This window comes from Haliotis rubra, unplaced genomic scaffold (assembly GCF_003918875.1).
Source record: "Haliotis rubra isolate DU_JTF1 unplaced genomic scaffold, ASM391887v1 Scf336, whole genome shotgun sequence".
In the NCBI taxonomy this organism is placed as follows: domain Eukaryota; kingdom Metazoa; phylum Mollusca; class Gastropoda; order Lepetellida; family Haliotidae; genus Haliotis; species Haliotis rubra.
The window spans coordinates 454778-480419 of NW_025767009.1; the positions used below are offsets into that span (position 1 = coordinate 454778).

At 39.0% G+C, this 25642-nt stretch overlaps 1 protein-coding gene and 1 long non-coding RNA gene across 2 annotated transcripts; one reads left to right on the plus strand and one right to left on the minus strand.

Moving 5' to 3' along the window:
• Window positions 1-761: 761 nt before the first annotated feature.
• Window positions 762-23060, plus strand: LOC124284397 (cytochrome P450 3A8-like). The gene is made up of 13 exons (XM_046720486.1): window positions 762-874; window positions 2242-2338; window positions 3285-3337; window positions 6161-6257; window positions 8009-8131; window positions 8926-9014; window positions 17912-18060; window positions 18641-18765; window positions 19437-19548; window positions 19635-19881; window positions 20888-21025; window positions 21721-21883; window positions 22380-23060. Exons 1-13 carry the CDS (start codon window positions 801-803, stop codon window positions 22452-22454), a joined length of 1542 nt encoding a protein of 513 aa, XP_046576442.1. The 5' UTR covers window positions 762-800; the 3' UTR covers window positions 22455-23060.
• LOC124284399 lies at window positions 4360-21593 on the minus strand. Its single transcript, XR_006900540.1, has 4 exons — window positions 21582-21593; window positions 15017-15022; window positions 11289-11292; window positions 4360-4451 (listed from the first exon to the last, which is right to left on the minus strand). It is a non-coding gene; the product is annotated as an uncharacterized LOC124284399 (long non-coding RNA).
• Window positions 23061-25642: the final 2582 nt, after the last annotated feature.

The window sequence follows — 25642 nt, forward strand, 5'->3', positions numbered from 1 at the left end:
AATATCATATACCTATGCATGCATTATTTTGAAGGGCTCTACACAAAAGTTACAGTTTATGTTATGCAAATACCCATTGTTATCGTACATTATAGTCATCATTGTTGACAGGAGGCAACATGACGTCATGGCATATGATGACATCACAATGTATTGTTGACGTCATGCAGATAGTGCGAGCTTCTGGGCACGGTACTTTCTGAACGCGTTAAAGATTTAAACATATGGATAAGAGTTCATTCGCTGCTGACTTACAAACTTCTGTCCAAATTCACGTTTTACATCGCAACAAGAATGAAACTAATTTTGTAAAATTACAATGACTGTCACCCCAGAACTTGACATCAGATAATTAGTTGAACAAATATTATCTGTGTTTTGACACTGCAAATTTTGAAATAGTCCTAACAGTTTTAAATCTTCTACACAACCTGGATTTCGTTCTTGCTATAACAGATACATTAAACGTTAGATATAAAAACCGAACATAACATGCATTGTACTTAAGCGGAAATCTTGTCTCAATTCAAATGCATGTACATGTATATTTAGTCAAACTAATATTTATAACTAGTGATTGAACGCTGAGATTTTGCACTTAATAACCCCTTTTGCAAAGCATACATAGCCCTAATACAAGGTTAAGATTATGTAAAGAGGTTCTCTGGTGCTTACTTTGTACTGAAAACTCGTTCAAGGGAACCAGTCGAATTTCTAGGTCACCGCTAGGGGCGTGAGGCTATATATAGGCCAAACAAACGTCGAAGCTACACAGTGTTACAGTGTGAGCTTGTCGCAAAATGGAAGTGCTCGGCCTGCTTGATGTACCTATCTGGTTGTTGCTATCGACTGGTATCTTGGTAGTATACATCAAGTAAGTATACAAATTGATTATGCAGTAAAGGTAGAGATATCTTGGAACATGAATGACAGTCGTGATGAAATAAGGTAAGAATCCATTCATCTTACATGAAGCGTGAAAGAGGTAAACAAGAGGTAGTGTTGCCTGTGGTAAAGAAACGCTAATAAAATCCTACCAAGTTGGCAAATGTAATTTTTGAATTAAAAGTTAACGCATATTTTTAAAGTTTGATATACATGCTAAAGTGCTAAAAATGATTTGTGAGAAGTTGGTGTCATAAACATACCTCAGTGTTTAAACTTTAATTAAAGAAGTTTGTAACCACAATTGTAAAAAGCATAAGATATGTCATAAGATGTATCTGGAACGATTATGATCAGTGAGAAAATGTTACTTCATTAAAGCTGATTTCAGTTACATGGCAGAAAGTTTATAAAAAGGTATTTGATGAAATAAACTGAGGAAGAGATCATCAATACTGTCAGAAGCTTTCCCTGAACTAATTTAAGTAACTGGGTTAGCCCAGTGGTTTAGGTGTTTGCTTGTCATGCTGAATGCCCGGGTTCGATTACCACATGGTTTAAGCCCATTTTTGGCATCCCCAGCCATAACATTGCTGGAATATTGCTAAACGTGGTGTAAAACACAACTTACTCACTCCCATGTGTACCCTGCCCACGCAGTGAGTTTGACCACTGATTTTTAATGAATGTTGATTGTGCCAAGTAGGACCAATTTCCCCAAAGAATTGTATTGGAATTCTAACAATGTCACCAGATTAATAAATACAGCTGACTTTATGAAGCTACTCCACAATGATATGCTTGAAGCAGATGACATTGTAAATTACTAAACAGATTAATGTGTAAGCCATGCATGATTCTGGGTAAGAAATGGATAATGGTCCAGATGGTGAGGTTCATTGATTTGGTTGATAGCAACAGCGATGGATATGGTTCATACTATCAACCACTGGTTTGTCTGGTCCCATCTTGATTCTATACCTTCAGTCGTCATATAGCTTGAATATTGTGCATATACATAAGTGCATCATGAAACAACATTTGAGGTATTTATTATTCTTTAATGGAAGTATTCCATTGCATTGATTATGTTTCCAAAATCAGGGGGTGTTTGAAATCATGTTCTAAAGGGATACTTTATATTGCATTTTTGAGACCTAAGGGTTATTTTTTTGTCCTAATATTATTAACCAAACATGGAATTAATGGAAAGAACACAAAACATTTTTATTCAAGAATTGTCAAATTGTGGGTCAGCGGATGTATAAGCCAATTACACATGGAATAATGTCAAAGATTTGATATGCTCTAAAAGTGAGGGTATAACCTAAACTCACCAAGTATTGTTGTGTTTAGTTTCATGTCATGGCACCATGGGGTATTCAAGAAGCTGGGGATAGATGGCCCCCCTCCGAGAATGATAGTCGGGAATCTGATGCCAATCTTGAGGAAAGTGAGTATATCCTGACAGTGCTTTGATCACATTTAGTTAGGTTTGTGCCTTTTGTACAGATCAGAATAACAAATCAAATCAGACATTTGAGCAAACCATAAAATTCTCAGCAAAGCAATCTTTGCAGATCTGACAAGCTTATCCTTCTATTTCATAATGACTTGATGCAAAAATTGCTCCATTTGACATGATTTGTTGTGCAAAGTTAGACTGATTGGCACAAAGAGATTTTTCTGAAGGTTAATTGCAGTTGTTGACAAGAGATCTAAAAGAACTTTTGAATTGGATTAATTGGACGTTTTCTAATGATTAAACCTGATTGTGACCTTAGAGTTTTGCATATTTTCTCCACAATGATCAGGTGCACAGGTTAATCTCATATCTGAATAACTGATATGTTGCTGAGCTTGCATGTTTGAATTTTGTATAAACAGAATTGTGCACATTTCAATTTTGTATAAATAGAATTATTCATGCCTTAAATCTATTTTAAAAGAATTGTGCATATTTCAATTTTGTATGAACAGAATTATCCATAAATGAAACATAGAACTTTATGGATGACAACTTCTTGACAACTAGAGCGACGTTTCGATGTAGATTCTTACATCGTTTTCACTTTGAACTCGAAACGTCGCTCTATGCAATAGATAAGAAGTTGTCATCCATAAAGTTGTATATTTCATTTTTAAGTCACCAACTTCTAGAATGCCCAATTTTGTATGAGCAGAAAAATCCATGTTTCAATTTTGTATTAACGTAATTATGACTATTTCAATTTTGTATGAGCAGAAAAATCCATGTTTCAATTTGGTATTAACGTAATTATGCATATTTAAACAATTGTTTCTCTCCAAATGAAAGGGTCAAGAGAAATGCCATTTTCACTAAGTCTTTGCATGTATGTTGTTTAGTTGGTCGTTGATAGTGAGGTGACTATTTCCAGGGTATGCATGGAGCTGACTTGTGCTGGACTCAGACTTATGGAAAAGTTGTGGGGTAAGTTACCCTGGGTTTAGGGGTGTTGGGGTAACCTGGTTGCAATGCTCTTTAGTCAAGCCATATGCCCAGGTTCAATTTTCCACATGGGTACAATGTGTGGACACATTTCTAGTATCCCTCACTGGGATACTGCTCGTATATTACTAAAAGTGGTCACAAACCAAACTTGCTAACTCATTCTGGGGTTGACAAGATATTTTTCTACAGGACAATGTCTGTTGTAATATCATGTTATGATTAACAATCCATTTCCGCTTTATTTATATTTCTCCTAAAGTCCACTCTTTTAATTACACAATTCTTAATTTTTGTATCAATCCAACATGGCACAGAAAGTAGACAGAAGCTGAAACACAGCTGACTAGTCTGTCATTCTTGTATGGTGTAACAGATATCATGACAATGTCGACAATCATTGATAGTTGTGAAACTTTCAGTCATGATGAACAGCATGATAATGACAATCTTTTCAGAGGTTAGCTGTTCTAAGATGCTTTGCTAAAAGATCAAAGGTGCTGACAGTACTTTATCAGGCCTGGATTTCTCAAAACAAACTTAGTTTTTACTCCAATCTCAAACTCACTCTCCTACCCAGAGTTCCATGCGGCAAGCCAGCATAGTATCTCTGCCACAGGCCAGAAAAATGTGACGATTCGTCACATCTTGCACTGTCCATTCAATATAATGTACATATTTCTCAACTCTTTTATTTTTGACGAGTCTACACAACTAAGTAAACATCTTTGATAGAATGGTTTAGTTTCATTGAGAAAATATCCTAAAACATGTAACACTATTTCGATTTGCGTAGCGATCCTTTGTTTACATAGGTTGTACGGCTCCATGTGCTGTCATCGAGGCTGATGGAGAGCAAACGATGCAGCCAGTTTGATATCTAAATATGTACTGTCATAGACCTTACTGTCGCAGTTGTGGAAGAATATATATGTAACAATGTAAAACATTATGAAGAAAGCTTTCGTGAGTCCAGTCTCTTCTTATTTGGAATATGCGCGTTTGATTACAAACAAGAGAAAAGTCCGGTCACATGATATGCAAATTAGCCTGTGGCAGTGATGTTATGTTAAGTCATGGCTGTGCCAGAGTGTGTCTCAAACTGCGTTTCACAGTTTGAAACAGCTGAATTTTTAACTCAACTGCATTTTCAAAATATAAAAGCCCAAACAACTTAAGTAATCTACCCACCAAACTCAAACTGTCTTCTATAGTTTGAGTTTAATACCACTTTCAGTTCATTCTGTGAAATGCATTTTCCTGTGTCTTCTCAGACCTGAGTAAAAACTCGAACTTAAGTCAAAACTGAGACTTAAGTTTGTTTTGAGAAATCGGGGCCTGGTGATAAAGTACACTTTTTGCTTGACATCGCACTGTCTTAACGTCACTATGCCATTTTCGTCTGTACCCTCGTTATCAAACATACCCTTGGTAACCGACGTCACAGTGAATGTCAGTTGTCTTTGCCTCGTACAGCCTCGTACAGTAAACTACTCCATAGCAACCTGTTTTTTGGTTTGCAGTTGCTTCATACGGCTATCATCACGAGAGGAAACATTATTGTTTGATGGATAAAATGTCTCAGTTCGACTCACAATTTAACAGCGACACAGCAATGTTCGCAATGTGTACATTCCCACAATGCGTCCGTGGAATGTCGCATGACTAGTCAGATTCATCTGGATGTACTCGCTAGCGTCCTCATGCTTTAACTATAATAGTTCAGGGTGAAAGTGTGCTTTATTACACTATAGATTGTGGTGGAGTGAACTGTATTTCTTAGTATATGATAACACAATGTACTTGAACCAGTGTCAAACAGACAAATGTTGAAAGAAATGTATCAGTTCACAAATGTATGTATATTTTGACCTATCCAAGTTATATTTGTTACTGAATAATGCTGGAACCATGTTGCGATCCAGGTTGTAGCAGGTAGTGAATAATGCTGGAACCATGTTTTGATCCAGGTTGTAGTAGGAAATGAATAATGCTGGAACCATGTTGTGATCCAGGTTGTAGCAGGTAGTGAATAATGCTGGAACCATGTCGTGACCCAGGTTGTAGCAGGTAGTGAATAATGCTGGAACCATGTTGTGATCCAGGTTGTAGCAGGTAGTGAATAATGCTGGAACCATGTTGTGATCCAGGTTGTAGCAGGTAGTGAATAATGCTGGAACCATGTTGTGATCCAGGTTGTAGCAGGTAGTGAATAATGCTGGAACCATGTCATGACCCAGGTTGTAGCAGGTAGTGAATAATGCTGGAACCATGTCGTGACCCAGGTTGTAGCAGGTAGTGAATAATGCTGGAACCATGTCGTGACCCAGGTTGTAGCAGGTAGTGAATAATGCTGGAACCATGTCGTGACCCAGGTTGTAGCAGGTAGTGAATAATGCTGGAACCATGTCGTAACCCAGGTTGTAGCAGGTAGGGAATAATGCTGGAACCATGTTGTGATCCAGGTTGTAGTAGGTAGTGAATAATGCTGGAACCATGTTGTGATCCAGGTTGTAGCAGGTAGTGAATAATGCTGGAACCATGTCACGACCCAGGTTGTAGCAGGTAGTGAATAATGCTGGAATCATGTTGTGATCCAGGTTGTAGCAGGTAGTGAATAATGCTGGAACCATGTTTTGATCCAGGTTGTAGTAGGAAGTGAATAATGCTGGGACCATGTCGTGATCCAGGTTGTAGCAGGTAGTGAATAATGCTGGAACCATGTCATGACCCAGGTTGTAGCAGGTAGTGAATAATGCTGGAACCATGTCATGACCCAGGTTGTAGCAGGTAGTTATGTTGCAGGATCTTCATGACCCGGCTACCAATGATTCTCATATCAGATGATGACATGTTGAAACAAATAATGGTGAAGGACTTCAACCATTTCCCCAACAGACAGGTCAGATATCTTCTGTATAAATTGTATATTATATTCCATGTTATTTAGACTGACTGACTGACTGAGTTTGGTTTTACGCTGCTTTTAGCAATATTCCAGCAACATCACGGCGGGGGACACAAGAAATGGGCTTAACACATAGTACCCATGTTGGGATTCAAACCCGGGTCTTCGGCGTGATGAACCAACGCTTTGACCACTAGGCTACCCCACCGCCCCATGTTATTTAGAAGTGACAGACAGTAAGTGTCTACTGATATCAATTATATCAACACGAGTTGATAAAGTTACAAATATCTGTGGCTTGCAGAGGATATTTTTACCTTTATCAACGAGTGCTAATATAATTGATATCAGTAGACACGAGGGTGAGATTCTATTTATCATCAAAATCATTCTTCATTAGTTTGCAATGAAAAATGTACATCTCTCAACACTGCAGCGATGTCATAGCATTGTGACGTCATCAAGTTGATGACGTCATAGCATAGTCAGGGCATTGTAGAAAATCTACTGTCAAAACGATATCTCCTAGGAGATATCATATGATCTTACACAAGCGCTATCTCCTGTGGAACACAGTTTTGGATGATAAACACAAATAACCCAGTGGTAATATTTAGCTCACCTTGATTCCAAACCTTATGAGATAATGGCATGGTATGATGTCTTTAGTGTGTCTTCTCTTCCTTATCTATACTTTTGTAACCAGTGAAGATCCAGGTTAGAATCGGTCTTCAGTAACCCATGCTTGTCGTAAGAGGCGACTTATGGGATCAGGTGGTCAGGCTTGCTGACTTGGTTGACACATGTCATCATATCCCAATTGTGTGGGTTGATACTCATGATGTTGATCACTGGATTGTCTGGTCCAGACTCAGTTATATAGCTGGAATATTGCTGAGTGTAACATTGTCACTTGTCAGCTTTCTAAAATGATTAGGGTTCATTTCTTAAGACCGTAAATTCAGAACTGTTTTTCTTAGAGAGAAACCAATGACATGAAACACCCTCCATGGTACACCCTTTTGGATGTAGATGCTATTCTGCTTAGTGATGAAAGCATGTGTGAAATATCCTCAACAGTAATATAATAATTTGACTTTAACATTTTGAATTTGGATCTCCCTGATTATGTTCATTTTCGTAGAAACAGAAAACAGATGTGCTTACTTGAATGCTTAGTTCACTTGTAATATGAATAAAGAAGCCTTGACTTTCCTGGCTAGCAACCAGTTATTGCCACAAACCAGTTATCGCCAACGCCTTGCTGTAGCGCTTGCACAGACAGCTTGACTTGTACTTCCGTAGCATTTCACACATTGACACATCACAAAAGTGATAGGCTACGAGAGTTAAAATCAAGCTGTCTGCGTAAGTGCTACATACAGGTCTTGGTGATAACTGATCGCTAGCCAGTAGATGTTTTGTCAGATCTTCATGCAGTTAGAGTAAACGGTCTAATTCTAATGAGATTGCAAAGTATATGCCTTGCTGTTTGTCACTTTATTCACATTCTAATTATGTTTATCACTACATGTATCTTTTTATTCTCAAAGAATTTGATTTATAATTTTTTCAGTCACACTCAGCAGTTCAATTTTTTTTAAGTGTAAGGTAGTCTCTTTTATGTTACAAGATAAAAGTGTACTGTTCCAGTCATAGTACTCATCTGCTGTCAGCTCTCTACCTGAGGAGACACGCCACCATTTCTGTATCAGCTTTGTTTAACCTCAACTTTGTCAATGCAGCCTCTTCCTAAGGCAATGGTTGGCTCCCCGATGGATCAGTCTCTGGTTTTCTCTAAAGATGACCATTGGCGCTTCATGCGGAACTTCATGACACCAACGTTTAGTGCAGGCAAGCTGAAGCGGGTGAGACTCATTTATCTTCATTGATCATAGACATGTAGAATAGGTTCTCAGTACCCCATGCCTGAAAGAAGTGCTTTCTAAAATGTGTCACAACATGTGACCTGTTTGAAAGTGTGTCGATATATTTGGAGAAAGTTGAGGTTGTGTCAGTGGTTTGATGGACAGAGCATCTGTCAGGTGAACACAAGGTTGAGGAGGTTCCGATCCCTGACTGATTCAGACAAGAAGATGTTGTAAGACGGAACCCATGAAGATCCAGTTTAGAAATGGTCTTCAGTAACCCATGCTTGTCGTAAAAGGCGACTTATGGGATCGGGTGGTCAGGCTCGCTGACTTGGTTGACCCATGTCATCGTATCCCAATTGCGTAGATCGATGCTCATGATGTTGATCACTGGATTGTATGGTCCAGACTCGATTATTTACAGACAACTGCCTTATAGCTGGAATATATATTTCACTAAATATATATGATATACATATTCCTGGTGAGCAATAGTGCAATGGCACTATTTTAACATTTCAAGTTTGTGATTTTCCTTTGATTTGGTTGTTTGTTGTTTAACACCACACTCGGCAATTTTCCAGCTATGACAGTGGTTTGTAAATAATTAAGTGTCATCCAGTGATTGACGTCATGAGCATTGATCTACACATTTGGGAGACAATGACAGATTTGCATTTGAATGAAATTTAAGGCTTTCCTCTGGTATATCTACTATCCAAACTGTTCAGATAAATAATGTTAGTCTTGCAATGTGGACGTAAATTGTTTATATTCTGTTTCATTGTTAGATGATGCCAGTGTTCAACAAGATGAGTGACAGGCTTGTGGACTTGTTGAAAGATCGGGCAGAGAACAAGGAGGAGGTTGAGATAAAGAGGTATGTTGTGTATATTTGGTATAAGGTTGGTATATAGTGAGCACTGAAAGAAAGAATGTAACTTGACTCAGACTTAGTAGGTGAAGACAGCTGTAAGTAGCCCATTTTGTGGCTTGTCAACTTGTCAAACACTTTGTGCGAAAACAAAACATGTTGACGCTTTTCCCTCTCTATACTAATTTACTAAGATAAATACTCCAACAAGTTACATAGTTTCAAAAGAGAGGATTACAGTAGTCAAATACATTCAGACTTTTAGCTATACTGCCCATGTTAGGATTTCAGGGAACGATTGGTCCCAGTTATGCTTGTAATAAGAGATGACCACTGTGTTACCAGTAGTGCTGCAACAACAGAAATGCGTGCACCTTGAAAGATTGTTTTTGGTAAAAATAATTACAACAAACTTCTCTGCTAAATGTCAGATTTGTTAAGAGCACTTTTATGTCTCAAACTTCACATAGTTATGTCTCCCCCCGAAGGGTCCCATTGTTTCTGGAACATAACTCTAAACCTACTTGGACAATCTTCACCAAATTTGGTATAGTGCCTATCATGTAGATGTGCCTTTTGGGGGTTTGAGTTTTTTTTCAAGTGTATTTTTTATCCCCCTGGCATGTAATGCGGGGGGATATAGTCGACGCCTGGTCTGTCCATCCGTCCGTCCGTAATCATTTTGTATCCAGAGCATAACTCAAGAACCGTTCAATATTTTTCAACAAAACTTGGTAGATATATCAAACAGAACCTTAAGTGGTGCCTTTTGCTATTTGCAGATTTTTGGCATTTTTATTTTTCCCGGTTGCCATGGAAACGATTCAGACTTAGTCTCAAAAAGGAGAGGTGGGCTTCGTTTCCGGAGCAAAACACGAAACTTCTTAATATCTTTCAGCAAAACTTGGCAGATATATGAGACAGATCTTGAAGTGGTGCCTTTTGCTATTTACAGATTTTTTTGGTCATTTTTATTTTTTTCGGTTTCCATGAAACGATTTGGACTTAGTCTCAAAAGGGAGGGGTGGGTTACGTTTCCGAAGCACAACTCGAAAACTTCGTAATATCTTTCAGCAAAACTTTGCAGATATGTGAGGCAGATCCCAAAGTGGTGCCTTTTGCTTTTTACAGATTTTTGTGATTTATTATTTTCTCGGTTTCCATGGAAATGATTCGGACTTAGTCTCAAATGGGATGGTGGGTTTTGTTTCTGGAGCACAACTGGAAAACTTCTTAATATCTTTCAGCAAAACTTGGCAGATATGTGAGGCAGATGCCAAAGTGGTGCCTTTTTGCTATTTGGCAGAATTTTGACATATTTATTTTTCCTGGTTTTCATTGAAACGATTCGGACTTAGTCCCAAAAGGGAGGGGTGGGCTTCGTTTCCGGTGCAAACTCGAAAAGTGTTCATTTATCTTTCAACAGGACTTGGCAGCTATATTATGCAAATTTTGAAATGGTGCCGTTTGCTATTTACAGATTTTTGGCATTTATATTTCACATAATTTCCATGGAATTGATTTGGACTTGGTTTAAAAAAAAGTCAAGTAACTGTCAGATGATTTGTTCTTTCAAATATGTGGGGGCCGGGGGGATATGTCATCTTCTGATGACTCTTGTTTCTGTTTTCATGGCAACAATTTGGACTTAGTCTTTTTCAAGGGTAAAGTTCGTTTCTGCAATTAATTGGCCCATGTTCACCAAATTTGCCATACTGTCCCTCCATATCATGTAGAAGTGCCTTTTAGGGGTTTGAACTTTTCTTTCAATTTTATATTTTTCCTTATCCTGACTCATGTTTATTTGCTTGTCTTCTTCTTCTGGCGAACCTAGTGGAACACTTGTATCTCCCAATTGAAGTTCCCTTCAATAAAAAATCACTCATTAGTACTGACCACGAGTTACCTCCCTTCCACAAGCGCGGGAACGAGGGCGCCACCTGAACCCATGTGCCTCACTCTCTCCTTCTTCGCCCAGTGAGCTGGATGTGAGAGCACCTGTGTCTCCCAACACACATATCCTTTATTTAAATCTAGTTAAGTTCCTCTTATACGTTAGTATAGAGGTAGTACTAGTATATTTATTCAATTTGCATTGATTATTAATTGTGTTTCTGCTGTTTTATTCACGAATTGTCGTGATTGTTCAGTAGGCTACATTGATGAAAATTTGCACAGAATGTAAACTATGTTATTCTGAGATCGATCCTCATTTAAAATGCCCTAGCTGCATTACTCCATGTTCCTTTGATTCTCGTTGTAAATTGTGTAACAATTTACCTATCTCTGCTTTTGACAAATATTTATGTTCCGTTTACAGACGGAAGGCAGATAAATCTCGTAGACAGAATTCAAACATGGCTAATAGATCTCAAATTAATGTTTCATGTCAACTGTTGACTGAGGACTCGTCACCGGTTGGTGGCATACCTGAGTTTCCCTCGGCGGATAAGCGTGGGACGCAGTCCGCTATGTCCAAGAAGCGACCTGCATCTCAAGAGCTGCCGTCGTCTCAGTCCAAGTCGAGGAAACCAGCCACATCATCTCGTACTCTACGTACTCCAAGATCTACACCGTCATCTAAAGGGAAGTCAACTAAATCTAATAAATTTGCTTCTGATATCTTACCAGTTACAGAATTAGCATTATATGATGATGATATGCCTATTATCATTCCAGAAGTTCGTCACAAGAAACGGCCCGTTTCTGCGACTATCACCTCTGCGCAGACGGACACACAACCGGAGATGCCGACGCTATCACCAATACATCTATCTGAGGGTCCCGTCACTTCTGCAGAGAGACATCCCTCATCAACGCAGAGCGTCCCAGATGACTTGATCAACCACATTATGAGAATGATGGAACAACGCTACGGCCTCGAGAGCCACGGGCCCCAGAGCCCACCCCATACTAAGTCATACAGGGCCCCAGAGCCCGCCTTGACTTCGCGTAGGGCCCCTGAGCCCACAGACGCGCCTCCGCGAAGGGCAACCCTGCCCGGAGTGAGCTCTTTGCATAAGGTATCCCAGGCCTACTCCGAGATGGAGCTAGAGTCTGACCTTTTACAAGAGGCTTCGCGGAGAAGGAGTGTTTCGCCTAGCACGCACCTTGTCATGTACGAAGGGCGCTCGCAAAGCAAACACTCATATGTCGGATCGGACACTGACTCCAGACATTTGCGCAAGACGCGCAGGCTAAGTGGTTCTACAACGCCTAGAAGACGTTCGTGCAGCCCTCATCGTCCGAGAAGCCCACAGCGTCTGCGAAGCCATCACCGGTCGCGTAGCCCACAGTCTCCGCGAAGGATGTTCTCTCCAAGATCTGCATACACTAGCCACTCGTCAGTCCGTTCTCCTCAGTCCTCACATAGATCTTCTTACAGATCGAGGTCTCCGACATACCACCATACGTCTGAGGAAGACGATGGTGTCATATTCTCACAGGCTGAGATAAGGTATTGGATGGTAAATGAATTACAACTGGCCTCTCCCTCCAAGAACGAGGATACAGCCCAAACTTACCTGATGAAAGATGATGACGTAGATCATATCACCATACCTCCTGTGGATCCTATCGCAGCCGTTCCCGCTAAATTGGATACAACTTTCTCCAAATCTACTAAATCCCATCTTCCTCACTTACCGATCTTCAATGCCAAGCATTTCTATGGACATAATATGGAGCCTTTTTTTCAAGACTCAGGAGATTGATGAAAACTTCAAGATTATCAGTGATTCCAAGTCTAGAAGTTATAGGATTGACGATCGCAAGATGGGCCAGTTAGATACCTTTGCCAGAGCCGTCTACAAGCCTACGCGAAGACATTTGCACAGGCTACTTACAACGCACAACGTCGCTGTATTAATTTATCAACGGATGAAGAGCCTAATTAGGGATCTTCAAGCCGACTACCTACTACGATACGATTATCTACATGCGTGACCATTACGCAGATCTGCCGACAATTCAAACGAAATTGAACGGCAGTCTTGTTACACGGCGAGTAAAACTCATAATCGTCAACGATTTCCTCAGAAGTAATATGTACAACAAGTTCAGCCTTAACAGTCTACAAGCTGACAACTTGCAAGGTTATTGAACCTTATATAAGGAAGTCGGAATTATCTTCAAGACTGAAGTTACTTTCACGACAGCCTGGAAAATAACTTATCCAGCATTAATATTACAGAGCGAGGTATTTCGCGCCGGAGGTTTCGCGCGTTTACCATCAACCCTCGAAACACGTGGTCACTCGGGTAACTTCGGGAAGTTACGGTGAAGACCGACGATTGTTCTAATATCAACGACGGCACTATATTATACAAGGTTCCTTTCCTGATACACCGGTGACGTCACAGCGCGGGTACTCTACAGAATCAAAATGCCTTGTTCTGATTGGACAGAGATGGACAACGCCCTACGCAGAGGTCGATCATAGTTCACAGTTCAACCCATAGGTTGCAAGTGACAACAATATATCAGTGAACGAGCTAGCCTCCTTACAGTCCAGCTAATCTAAACTTTCATGATTGGGCTGCCTTCTTGAGGTTAGAGACCTCCCCTGTCAAGTAAGGACGAGGACACGGCAGTCAGACGATTTTTTACATAAGTTCAACGATGGCAGTCACCCCTGGTTATGCATCTACATCGTCAATCACTTCGCAGCGAATTTACCTCGACGACGGGATACAAATGGATCCAAATCCATAGCGTCTCAGACTACAGTTGAATTCATCATCAAGCTACTAACACAACTAGATGGTTAGTAAACCTACTTAAGTTGGACCTAGAACCTTCGCAAGATCTGCTATTCTAGGTTTTGTTTTGTAACGGCGCAGAATCTTATAATTGTACCGGAGGACCATGGATCAAGATCCAACAGTCATTTCCACAAGCCTTACTATCTCCGCTTCCACTACGTTAGTGACAGAGTCTGTTGGGGTTACGCACTTCAGCTCAGCTCAAGACATAACAGACAGAGGCAGACTACAATTACATCCGTTACAAGTCATCAGCAATTCGCATCTAGACGAATCTCTACCGTTCAATCATCGGTTCAGGCCAAACCTCATCTGCTATGATGCACCTAGAGATCGAATGTTTGAATAGGCGTCTCGTTAATAGAGCTGGAATCGATAACACTTCTCTACGTAGATGTGTCACTATAAGGTTGGGGAGCCCACCTTTCCGGCAGGACAGCGTCAGGTCTATGGAGCATTCAAGAGAGCTTATGTCACATAAATCTGCTAGAGATGCAAGCAGTCATAAACGCCATAAATCACTGGAGCAACCTATTACAGAACGCTCAGTTAATGATTCATACAGACAACTCCACAGTGGCGTTCTATGTGAACAAACAAGGGTCAACAAGATCACTAAATCTACTCACTCGATGTTTCAAACTGTTCGATCTAGTCGACAGTCTAAACATACGTATCAAAGCCTGCCACATTCCAGGAGCAAAGAATGTATTAGCAGACGCTCTCTCTCTCGGCCACACCAACCATCGCCGACAGAATGGATGCTCCACACAGAAATATTCAATCAGATAATCATGGAAATAGGATCTCCCCTGATAGATCTATTTGCCACTCGATTCAACAATCAACTGACAACCTTCGTATCGCCAATGCCAGACCCACTATCATGGGCAACGGACGCACTAAGCATATCGTGGGAGGGACTAAACGCATACGCCTTCCCGCCTCCTGCGTTGATCCCACAAGTCTTGCGAAAAATCAGTCAAACGAAGAGCCTCGATCTGATTTTGGTCGCGCCTTACTGGCCAGCGAGAACGTGGTTTCCAGACCTCATACGAAGAATCGGAAAACCAGTACTTCAACTCCCACTGCGCTCCAATCTACTGATACTTCCGCACACCAAACAAGTGCACAACACACCAGAAGCATTCCAACTTCACGTGTGGATTGTATCAAGGCGTGTCTGAATAACAAGTTATTCAGCCAGAGCGGCAAAGCAGTCTAACTTGCCCTGCGTAACTCAACTGGCAACTTATACGATGACAAATGGCACAGTTTTGTCAATTATGCTGCAAAGGAAGGATTTACAGCTAGATATGCTACTCATCCTCAAGTGGCGGACTACTTATGTTATCTACGTCAGACTAAGATTTTATAAGGCTCAACTTGTCCACCTATCTTGCAGCAATAGCTCTATCATAACTGATAACGGGCGTCAAGTTCTAACCCAGTTACTCGCCTTGCTACGAGCTTTTCCGATTGGAGGATTAAACGGAAGTTCACACTCCAACTTGGGATTTGAATATAGTGATCCAACACCTCACAAGTGAGGTTTATGAACACACTTTGATGATATACTAGGACCCCATGATACGATGAATCTATCACGATGGCCAGTAAGAGCACTGAAAATATATCTCCACCGAGCCAAACAGGAGGGATAAATGCAAGAGATTATTTCCTCTATCTAGCTACGTAGACAGAAGTCTCACGTACTATCTCCTTTTGGATCAGAACTGTCATACTACGTGCCTACAAGACTGCAGGATCGACCCTCCATGAGCTTCTAATCCTGATGATATTAGAGCGCTAACATATGCTTTTGAAATATGGAGGGTTATTTCTGGAGATCCGATATGGTGTTTGCCAACCACTATCTGAGAGATATCACCACCGAGGACGTCTCAGGTATCCACCAATTCGGTCCCATGGTCCTCGCACAACAGTTGACAGTTCCTCGGAGAAGATAAGTCAATCTTACAGATTTTACTTATCTTATAACAGTACTAAATAGCTACATGCTATATATATTTTGCTTAAGCTCTTTTATTATCTTAAGCTCAGTACTATGATTATTATATCATACAATATATAAGCTAACAACTCTACGGAGTTTGTTTTTATATATTTAGCTTAAGTTAATCATATCTTAAGCTCAGTACTATGGTTACATTATAAATGTATAAGCTAACAAACTCTACAGAGTTTGTTTTTGCTATTATATATGTAGCTTAAGTTCATTATATCTTAAACACAGTACTATACTCATATCATAAAAATATATTAGCTAACAAACTCTACGGAGTTTTTTGCTATTATATATGTAGCTTAAGTTTATTCATATCTTAAAGCTCAGTACCGTGTTTATATTATATATAAGTATATTAGCTAACAAACTCTAAAGAGTTTTTTACTATACATATACTTAGCTTAAGTTTCATCATATTTTAAGCACTATGGTTACATTATAAAATGTAATAGCTAACAAACTCTACGGAGTTGTTTTGGCTATTTAGGTTGCTTAAGTTAATTATATCTTAAGCACAGTTCTATAATCATACTATATATATGCCTACAACTCTTAGGAGTTCTACTATTATATATATGTTCAGCTTAAGTTTCAATCCTTAAGCTCAGTCATATGTTCATTTCATAACATATATTAGTTAACAAACTCTCAGTAGTTGGTTACTATTATACAGCTTAAAGTATCATTATACCTTAAGCACAATTCTGTTATAACTTACATATATGCATATTGTAAGCTTACTACTTTGGTTCTATAAAAGTATTCATTATAAACTATCAACAGTTTATACTATCACATTAATAGCTTTTGCTTAATTAATGTTCTATATACTTTTATTATATTCAGTAAATTGTAATAACCCTTATATGGCAACTGATAAGTTAACAGCAGGAATTCAGTTCAGTGCCTTCATGAAGTTCCCTTAGGGTTATTACAATTATCTCAGTTCAAATCACTAATTAGTAAAATCCAAAGTATATATAATCCCACCTCCTATTCCGTAGGATTCTACAAGCAAATAAACATGAGTCAGGATAAGGAAAAATATGAAATTTTTAGAGTAAAATTAATATTTTTATACTTATCCTGACTCATGAGGTAAGCCCTCCCGTCCTCCCCACTTAACACTTTGGATTTCCCTGGAAATTCAGGTGTTGGGCTCAGTATATGAGGAGAGAGTGAGGCACATGGGTTCAGGTGGCGCCCTCGTTCCCGCGCTTGTGGAAGGGAGGTAACTCGTGGTCAGTACTAATGAGTGATTTTTTATTGAAGGGAACTTCAATTGGGAGATACAAGTGTTCCACTAGGTTCGCCAGAAGAAGAAGACAAGTTGAAATAAACATGAGTCAGGATAAGTATAAAAAATATTAATTTTACTCTAAAAATTTCATTCTTGATGGCCATCATACCCTTCTTAATGTTGCCCTGTTTAGGGTTGAAGAAATTAACCGTAACAGTGATGAGGCGGGCTGATCATCGTTTTCGCTATCACTAGCATCTGGCTCGAACAAATAAGGCCTAACGATACCAAGCAATTTTGACAGAATCGTCTATGAAAACAAGTTGTAACTCGGAAACTAGGCAAAGCAGGAGACAAAATTATATGACAGTACATTGTGAGAACATATAGCTTTCATTTTTCACAACAGTTGTCACGATTTCAGGTTTTCAAAACCTGTAAACAAGATAATTTACCCCCTGAAATGTACATGAATTCTGCATCGGCCCTCATATCTATTCCTCATATGACGTCATAGAGATGCGCAGCTCTGATTGGTTGAAATTTGTTCGCGGGTGAGAATTGTGCACTGTTGTCAAAAAGGTTGATTTAAAGTTAATGAGTAGTTTTAATGATCGGGTTTCATTTAATGCCAATTTAAGATCGAAATGAGTAGTGTATAGAGTATATGTGATCTTTAAGTGTTCACTCGTCACGCAGAAAATCCGGGTTCGATTCCCAACATTGGTACAATGTGTGAAGCCCCTTTCTGGTGTCCCTCACTGTGATATTGTTGGAATATTTGCTAAAATATTTGATGTCTCTGGAACAAAGGCATTTAGCTGTCTGAGAGTGTTCATTGCTGGAGTCAGCTGTGGGTGTTGTGTGACAGGTTCCTGGAGAAGTACACTATGGACGTGATAGCTGGGACTGCTTTCGGCATGGAGGTCAATGCTCTCGAGAACGAAGACGACCCTTTTGTCAAGAACGCCAAGACCATCCTGTCTAATGGCCTGAACTCAGCTTATATTGTATTTATCAGTAGGTTGTCTTCTGTAATGTGTCTTTATACTGTTGTATATATAATAGAAAGAAGGGAACACCAGCTGAGGAAAACATAATCATTGAGCCATTTAACGAACGTTTTAAATACTAACATTTTTCTCAGGGATTTAGGTTGAGATGGCATGTTTGAATGAATACAACAGGAAATTATTTTATAATTGATATGTGTTCTTGATTGGTACAATATGTATACGATTGCTGAACATTCCACTCAATGTGTTTGTCTTTCCGGGTTAGAATATTGATCTTCAGTAACCCATGCTTGTCGTAAGAGGTGACTAACGGGATCGGATGACTTGGTTGATACATGTCATCTGTTCCCAACTGCGCAGATCGATGCTCATGCTGTTAATCACTTGATTGTCTGGTGAAGACTCAATTATTTACAGACCGCCGCCATATAGCTGGAATATTGCTGAGTGTGGCGTAAAACTAAACTCACTGACACACTCTCTAGACTACTGATTTTATATTATAATTAGTTACAGTGATGAGGCTGTGTTTTGATTTGAACATCATCAGGGATGACGTAAAACATCATTGTTCACTATTTCAGCCTTCTTCCCCTTCCTCATTCCACTGACCTCGATGCTTGGCTACCATTTGTTCCCTGAGTCCAATATGAACTTCTTTGTCAAGGTGACCAACAAGATTCTTGAAGACAGGAAGACTGATCCATCGGTAAGAATAGAATGGCTACTTTAACTTAATCGAGTGGATGGAATCTCAGGGCAGAGTAGGTCATCAGTAACATTTCCTTTTCATGGGAGATGGTTACATTTGTAATCTGTTGTCCAAGAATAGCCTTGGGTGTGGGCTTAATGTGGGAAGAAAGTCAGAATGATGCAGCCTAGCTTAGTCTTAATCCCCTTTGGAGAAACTTATGACCATTGTCATGGTGCTGGCAGACCAAAGATAGGAATGGACATGGGATTCAAACGCAATGGCAGTACAAAAAGCATTATAATATAGAGGCAGTTATAAGAGGAATATAGATAATGATGATAATATTCACCTGTCTGCGACAATGGTGAAGCTTCCAAAAGAGGCAGAGGCTGAGAAATATAGGTGAAAAGTGATCTGGTCTTGATGTAATGTAAGATAAAATGTAAGATGTCATGTGAAATGATCGAGGCAAGCATGTGCCCCCTATATATACATAAAAAGCTACTGAAAGTTTCTGTTTTAGAACTTTGTCTAAACACACTTGGGCTGACTGTTAGAATGTTCCAGATGCTCCAGAAATCTCTTAACTCAGTTAGAACATTGTTCCACAATGAATTACACTGCCACATAACAATGTTGTAGACAAGCTTCAGGTACAGTGTTTTGCTCTGTTGTTGGTTGTGTAGAGCAGCAAATACTCCGACTTCATCCAGCTGATGGTGAATGCAGAGGAGGAGAAGCGCCAGACTATGCAACAGAATGGTGGAGACACTACTGGCAGCAATGGCCAACCCGCAGGTAAGCTGTAGCCCTTTGAGTTTCTTCCAAGAAGTATAATTCTGAGACTTGCCCAAAAAGTTCAGGAATGATGTGTGCAACTTCAGGTATGACCAGGGATGAAATTTGTGCGAATGCGCTGCTGTTCTTCATCGCTGGCTACGACACAACAGCATCCACCATGTCCTTCTGCGTGTACAACATCGCCACCCACCCCGAGGTGCAGGATCGGCTGGTAGCTGAGATAAAGACTGTGTTGAGGGACCAAGAGCCAGATTATGACAATATTCAGAAACTGGAGTACCTGGAAATGTGTTTGTTAGAGACACTCAGACTTCATCCAGCATCTGTCAGGTAGGCTTAATGATGGAGAGGTGTCTGTCAGAGATGCTTCTGTCAGGTAGTAGATCTCATAGAGATGTATTTGAGGTGTACATTATTATCAACCTTTTATATAGATAATAATATAGACTCATATAGATTTTCCAGTGACACATCTGTCAGAGTCATTCAAAGGTCTACCAAAGTGTATTTCAATTTAGATAGTTCATGGTTGTTTAGAGAGACATGGGTGGTTGTATCTATGTTAGCTTATAATTCAGGAATCGGTAAATATCCAGAGAAAGGCATCTTACACCTTCAAATAGAATGACTGGTTGCAAATATACAACTGTTAGCAGCAGTTTGAGTGGGGAATATATGAAATGTATGTTACATGTTAGGGTGGTATATTGAAAATAGATGAACCGGCCTCAGCTAATCAGAATCTCACTTTCATGTGTCAGATGAATGAGATAAGGTAAGGATAAGTTTGAGAAACAGGAAACAGGATGGGTGAGACTTGTTAGGAACTGTTGCCAGGGTGATGATGGGTGAGACTTGTTTGGAACTGTTGCCAAGGTGATGATAGGTGAGACTTGTTTGGAACTGTTGCCAGGGTGATGATGGGTGAGACTTGTTTGGAACTGTCGCCAGGGTGATGATGGGTGAGACTTGTTTTGAATTGTTGCCATTGTGATGATGGGTGAGACTTGTTTGGAACTGTTGCCAGGGTGATGGATGACTTATATATTCCAACTGTAGGGTTAGGAGATGGGTGTTTCCCATTATTCCCTACATGATATTATGTGTAGGAGATTTTTCTTGAATTTGCTCCAGCTTAATGTTGGTGTGTAAAACTTGTATTTCCAACTGTAACCAAGGTGATGATTGGGGAGGCTTGTTTCCAATTGTAACCAAGGTGACAATTGGTTAGACTTGTGTTTCCTACCATTACTGCAGTATTGATGTGTGGGTCATGTGTTTTCTAAATCTGCTGGTTAATGTTGGTGTGTGAGAATTGTTTCTTACTGTTTCTAAGGGTGGATCGAATGTGTACCAAGGACATGGAGATCAATGGCGTGAAAATCCCCAAGGGCATGACCGTAGGGATTCCCATCTACGCCATCCACCATGACAGTGACCGGTGGGAGAACCCGGAGGAGTACGACCCAGAGAGGTACGCTGATAAATGATCTCACGTGACTGCCAATTGTGTGTTTGTGCAAGGGAACAGTTAGTAAAGTCCTCAAGGCTTTGTCAGCAGAGTTTAGCGTCAGCTTTAAATGGTCCTCCCCTGACCCCTGAGCAGAAAGTTTAGCGTCTGCTTTAAATGGTCCTCCCCTGACCCCTGATTTGTATTTCCTTTATATTAAAATACACCCAACCTGAAACGGAATTCCATTCCTCCGTCCATTTGTTGTTCAACCAATAACTTGAAAACTATTAGTTGGATTATTTTCAAAATTTGAGGCCTCCTTTCACACAAGGCACTAGTTACAATGTCTCACTTTCACACTAGGCACTAGTTACAATGTCTCACTTTCACACAAGGCACTAGTTACAATGTTTCACTTTCACACAAGGTCACTAGTTACAATGTCTCACTTTCACACAAGGCACTAGTTACAATGTCTCACTTTCACACAAGGCACTAGTTACAATGTCTCACTTTCACACAAGGAACTAGTTACAATGTCTCACTTTCACACAAGGCACTAGTTACAATGTCTCACTTTCACACAAGGAACTAGTTACAATGTCTCACTTTCACACAAGCTTATGTTGCTATTTCCAACGATTAATGTGGGCTTTCTATTCTGCTTCTAACTAGTTACATGACAATTTGTGTTCATTTTCTTCATGTTCCTCTAGATTCAGTGCTGAGAACCGGAGTATGCATGGCCCATTTGACTTCCTCCCGTTTGGAAATGGACCCAGGAACTGCATTGGAATGAGGCTTGCTTTAGTGGAGGCAAAGATAACACTTATCAAGCTTTTCAAGAACTTCAAATTTTCAACATGCTCAAAAACACAGGTAGGTATGTCATGAGAGAAAATGATAGTGTATTGTGTTTTGGCTAATAGACCTATCAGAATTTCCATAAAGTTTGGTGTGGGCCATTACCCATGAATGATCCAATCTTTGACATATCCGACATCCAGAGACAGAAACGAGGTTCTACACAAATACACTGTCTTGTATATCATGTACAGCAGAAAATAATTAATAGTTATTTATACCAAGCTCAACATTTGTTTGATTGACTTGTCTACATCTGGTAATGAAAGTAGTTGGTTATAAATAATATGTTTATGTTGCATTTTTTCTTTGTTAATAGGGTGGTGGGGTAGCCTAGTGGTTAAAGCATTTGCTCATCACGCCGAAGACCTGGGTTCGAATCCCCACATGGGTACAATGTGTGAAGCCCATTTCTGGTGTCCCTGCTGTGGTATTGCTGGAATATTGCTAACAGCGGCATAAAACCATACTTACTCACATTCTTTATTAAGAGCCTCCATTAACTTTACAGATCCCTCTGAAGTTCATGCCAGCTGCTCTTCTGCGACCTACACATGGTCTCTGGATCAGCATTGAGAAGAGGTAGAGTACTGTCTTGTATGTATGTACTGACAGACTCGGGCCCAGACACCAGCTTTTGTACTTCATGTATTAACATAACCTTTACTTTGTTGTTGATGATGTGAATTGTCACAGTCATATCTCACTTAATTGCCACCTTTTTGGTATTTGGATTCTAATGTGACTTAAAACAGCTTTAATCTTTCAATGGCAGTTCATAAATGGTGATAAAAATATTTATCAAATGAGTAAATATATATATTTTTTCATGTTTATTTTTGTTATTTAGCAAAACATCCATCAAACTGTTTGGTGTTTTTCCAAAGCTTTTGAAACTGTGTGACATCTCTGAAAAATGTTATTATCAAACATGTATTCCAAGAACCAATATATCTCTGTACACCTTTTGTTTTCCACTGACCACATGAATAGATCCTCTGTATGTTGTTTGTTTTGTGATGTTAACTATAGAATGTTTTAGTGTATAACACACTGGTAGTTTTCCTGTATTTAACCTTGAATGTTAATGATGACATTCTACTTTATCTTACCTCACACTTAAATGTCGCTTTCTGATTGGCTGAGCGTGCTTCTAATATTTTCAATGTACTCCGCTTACAAGCGAGTAACATTTCAATGTACCCCGCTGTCAATGGCAACTCATTTGGTACTTCGTGGTAGTAATTCTTTATCTCAAATAACATTGAATCGCGTATGATGTTCGGAAATTACTGATGTTTTGCAAATGCAAATCGATGGAAGGGAGATAACTCTAAATCTGTTTTTCTTGTCAGCAAAATCTAGCGATGGCTGCAAAAAGATTTGTACCCGTGCTTCAAACAATTCAAAATTAACATTAAGGTGTTCGGTATAATATCAAGTATTATCTATTAATATGTATCAATGTTATATCTTTTATTTGATCGTCACAATATGGCTGAAATACTGCCAATGTGATTTTAAATTTAACTCACTCACTGACTTTAATTTGATTAATGGATAATTTTTATCCAACTACATCAATATAATTTGAAACATATGTATTTTTCCAAAGAAAGGATTCTCATTTTGTCCACCACTTTAGTTTTAAATTCTTTTCATTCCATGATTATCTGATAACATCTGTAATTTGTTTGTGACCATCATACTAACTTGATGTAGATTATAACAGGATTTTAACAGTTGTAATGGTTTGGGGTAAGGGGAACTGTATTTGTTTAATTTGTAATTTCAAACTGTTAAGGTTGTTTGAGTTTTTGAATTTTAATTATCTATTTCTGAATAGATTTTAATGAAGGGGTTTATGTTTTCAATTTTTACCATCATTTGGGGATTTGGGCCACTCGACAATTAGCCAATAGTACTGGCAAAAAGGAGGATTTTTCAATGATTAACAATTTAACACACAGACAATACTTGGTGCTGTATTTTATGGTAGATAGAATGTATCAAAGTTTTTATTCAGCATTATAATTGGCAGTTTTCCATGCTGGGCAGTGGAAAATTCAGTAAAAATGGTGCTTTTTATAGTTGGTAGAATCTATCAATTACTGACTTGGTTTTTGTCTTCGCCTTTCTTGGCAATACTTGAATAGTCTTCCAGTTAGACTTTGATTTTGAAATCTAGTTAGTACGAATGTCTGTGTTTCTAAACCCATGGAGGTAGCGGTAAGATTGTGATACAGAATGCATTATCAGGAAAGTATATGTTTCCATGGAATCTACCTTTGTTTGGTAGGTCAGTGTCTTATGTTTAGATATGATGAGTGCTCAAGTATAGACGTCTCGTCCCATGTAGGGAACATATAATGAGGCATTTATCTGGAACTGCTCATAGGCCGATATTTGCCTCTATATCTACAGCTCATGTCAGTAAAAGTTCCTTGACTTGAGTATGTGTCAAGATAGAGTTAAGAGGTTAAGACTTGTTATTTTTCTTTAATAATGGGACCAACAAAGAAGACCAGGCTTAGAAGATTAACCTTAGATTTTTTAAAGAAAATATAGATTTATGAAAACAGTCCACCTTGGACCAGAGTAACCTTTATTCCACTTTATGCTTACCAAGGGCACTTAGTTTGGTATCTAAGATAAATCCCTGATAATGTTGCAGTCAGCAAAAGGAAGGAGAGTTATTTTTCCATGTATTTTCAATTTGTCATTCATTTTGGGTAGTTAAAAAAATGTCCAGGGCTTTTTAGTTTTGATGAGTTGATTTATAATGTTTTGCACAAAAAATGCAATTAAGAAAGTTGGAAAAACCTCATGTAATACAAGACTGACAGGTATTTGATTGATGGCAGCCATTGCACCAGTTGTGAAGAGTGCCTTATGAAACCCACCCAAGGGGCCTGCATTGCAAAGCAATGATTGATATTATTTTCATGGTTTGATGTTGTGTATTCTGTGTGTGAATTCAGAAATAGATGGACGCATGCCATTTTCTTTCCTATTGTTTATAAAGCATTAACTGTAAATGCACTGTAATAAGGGCCCATTTGACCTATGTGGTCTGCATAATTTAAGAAATGAGGAAATCGTTCAGAAATTGTTATTATTGTTATTAGACGTTCTTATGAATGGTAATTACTTTCATTTCAACAACAGCATGTTTGTAACTTTTAACCAGTCGATGTGTATGTGTAAGGCTGACATGTGTCAAGATGGAGTTAAGAGGTTTTTTGGGAAGTGTGTTTCTTAATTAGAACACGAGCTATCTTTGATCCAAGATTTCTGATGAGATGTAGGAAAAGAACACATATATATGGCACAAGATTGATCTTTGGTCTCCAACTAACATGCAGCTCATACCTAAAGTTTAATGAATTGGAATGTTCAATAATTTAAGTTATATGACATAATCATGTCAGAAGTCAAAAACAGGAGTGGAAAGGAAAAATGCTAGGGTTTTACATGTCTTACAATGTTAATGAAATCACAACTTTACGAACTGCAACTGTCTCAGGAGGTATAAAATACTGCTCAAGGCTGGCCCAATAAACTACACTCACTCCGAAACTAAGAATTTTCATAAAACTTTTATAAATTCACTTTGATAAAGTTAAAGGTAAGAAGTATGACTGATTGACAACTTCAGAGATTCATCCAAAAGCCTAATATTGTAATTTATTTTTGTACATAGTGTCTCCTGCACAACAGTGTTCATCTGACATACTGACAGCCAGCCAGACTGATGCAGTCTCATTTTAGATA

Excerpts from the sequence above, each read along its gene's own strand:
- LOC124284397 (XM_046720486.1), top strand. The coding sequence starts at position 801 with ATGGAAGTGCTCGGCCTGCTTGATGTACCTATCTGGTTGTTGCTATCG. Across the intron at positions 3,338-6,160 it reads ACTTATGGAAAAGTTGTGGG|GATCTTCATGACCCGGCTAC; the intron begins GTAAGTTACCCT and ends GTTATGTTGCAG. Across the intron at positions 18,061-18,640 it reads AGCTTATATTGTATTTATCA|CCTTCTTCCCCTTCCTCATT; the intron begins GTAGGTTGTCTT and ends TCACTATTTCAG.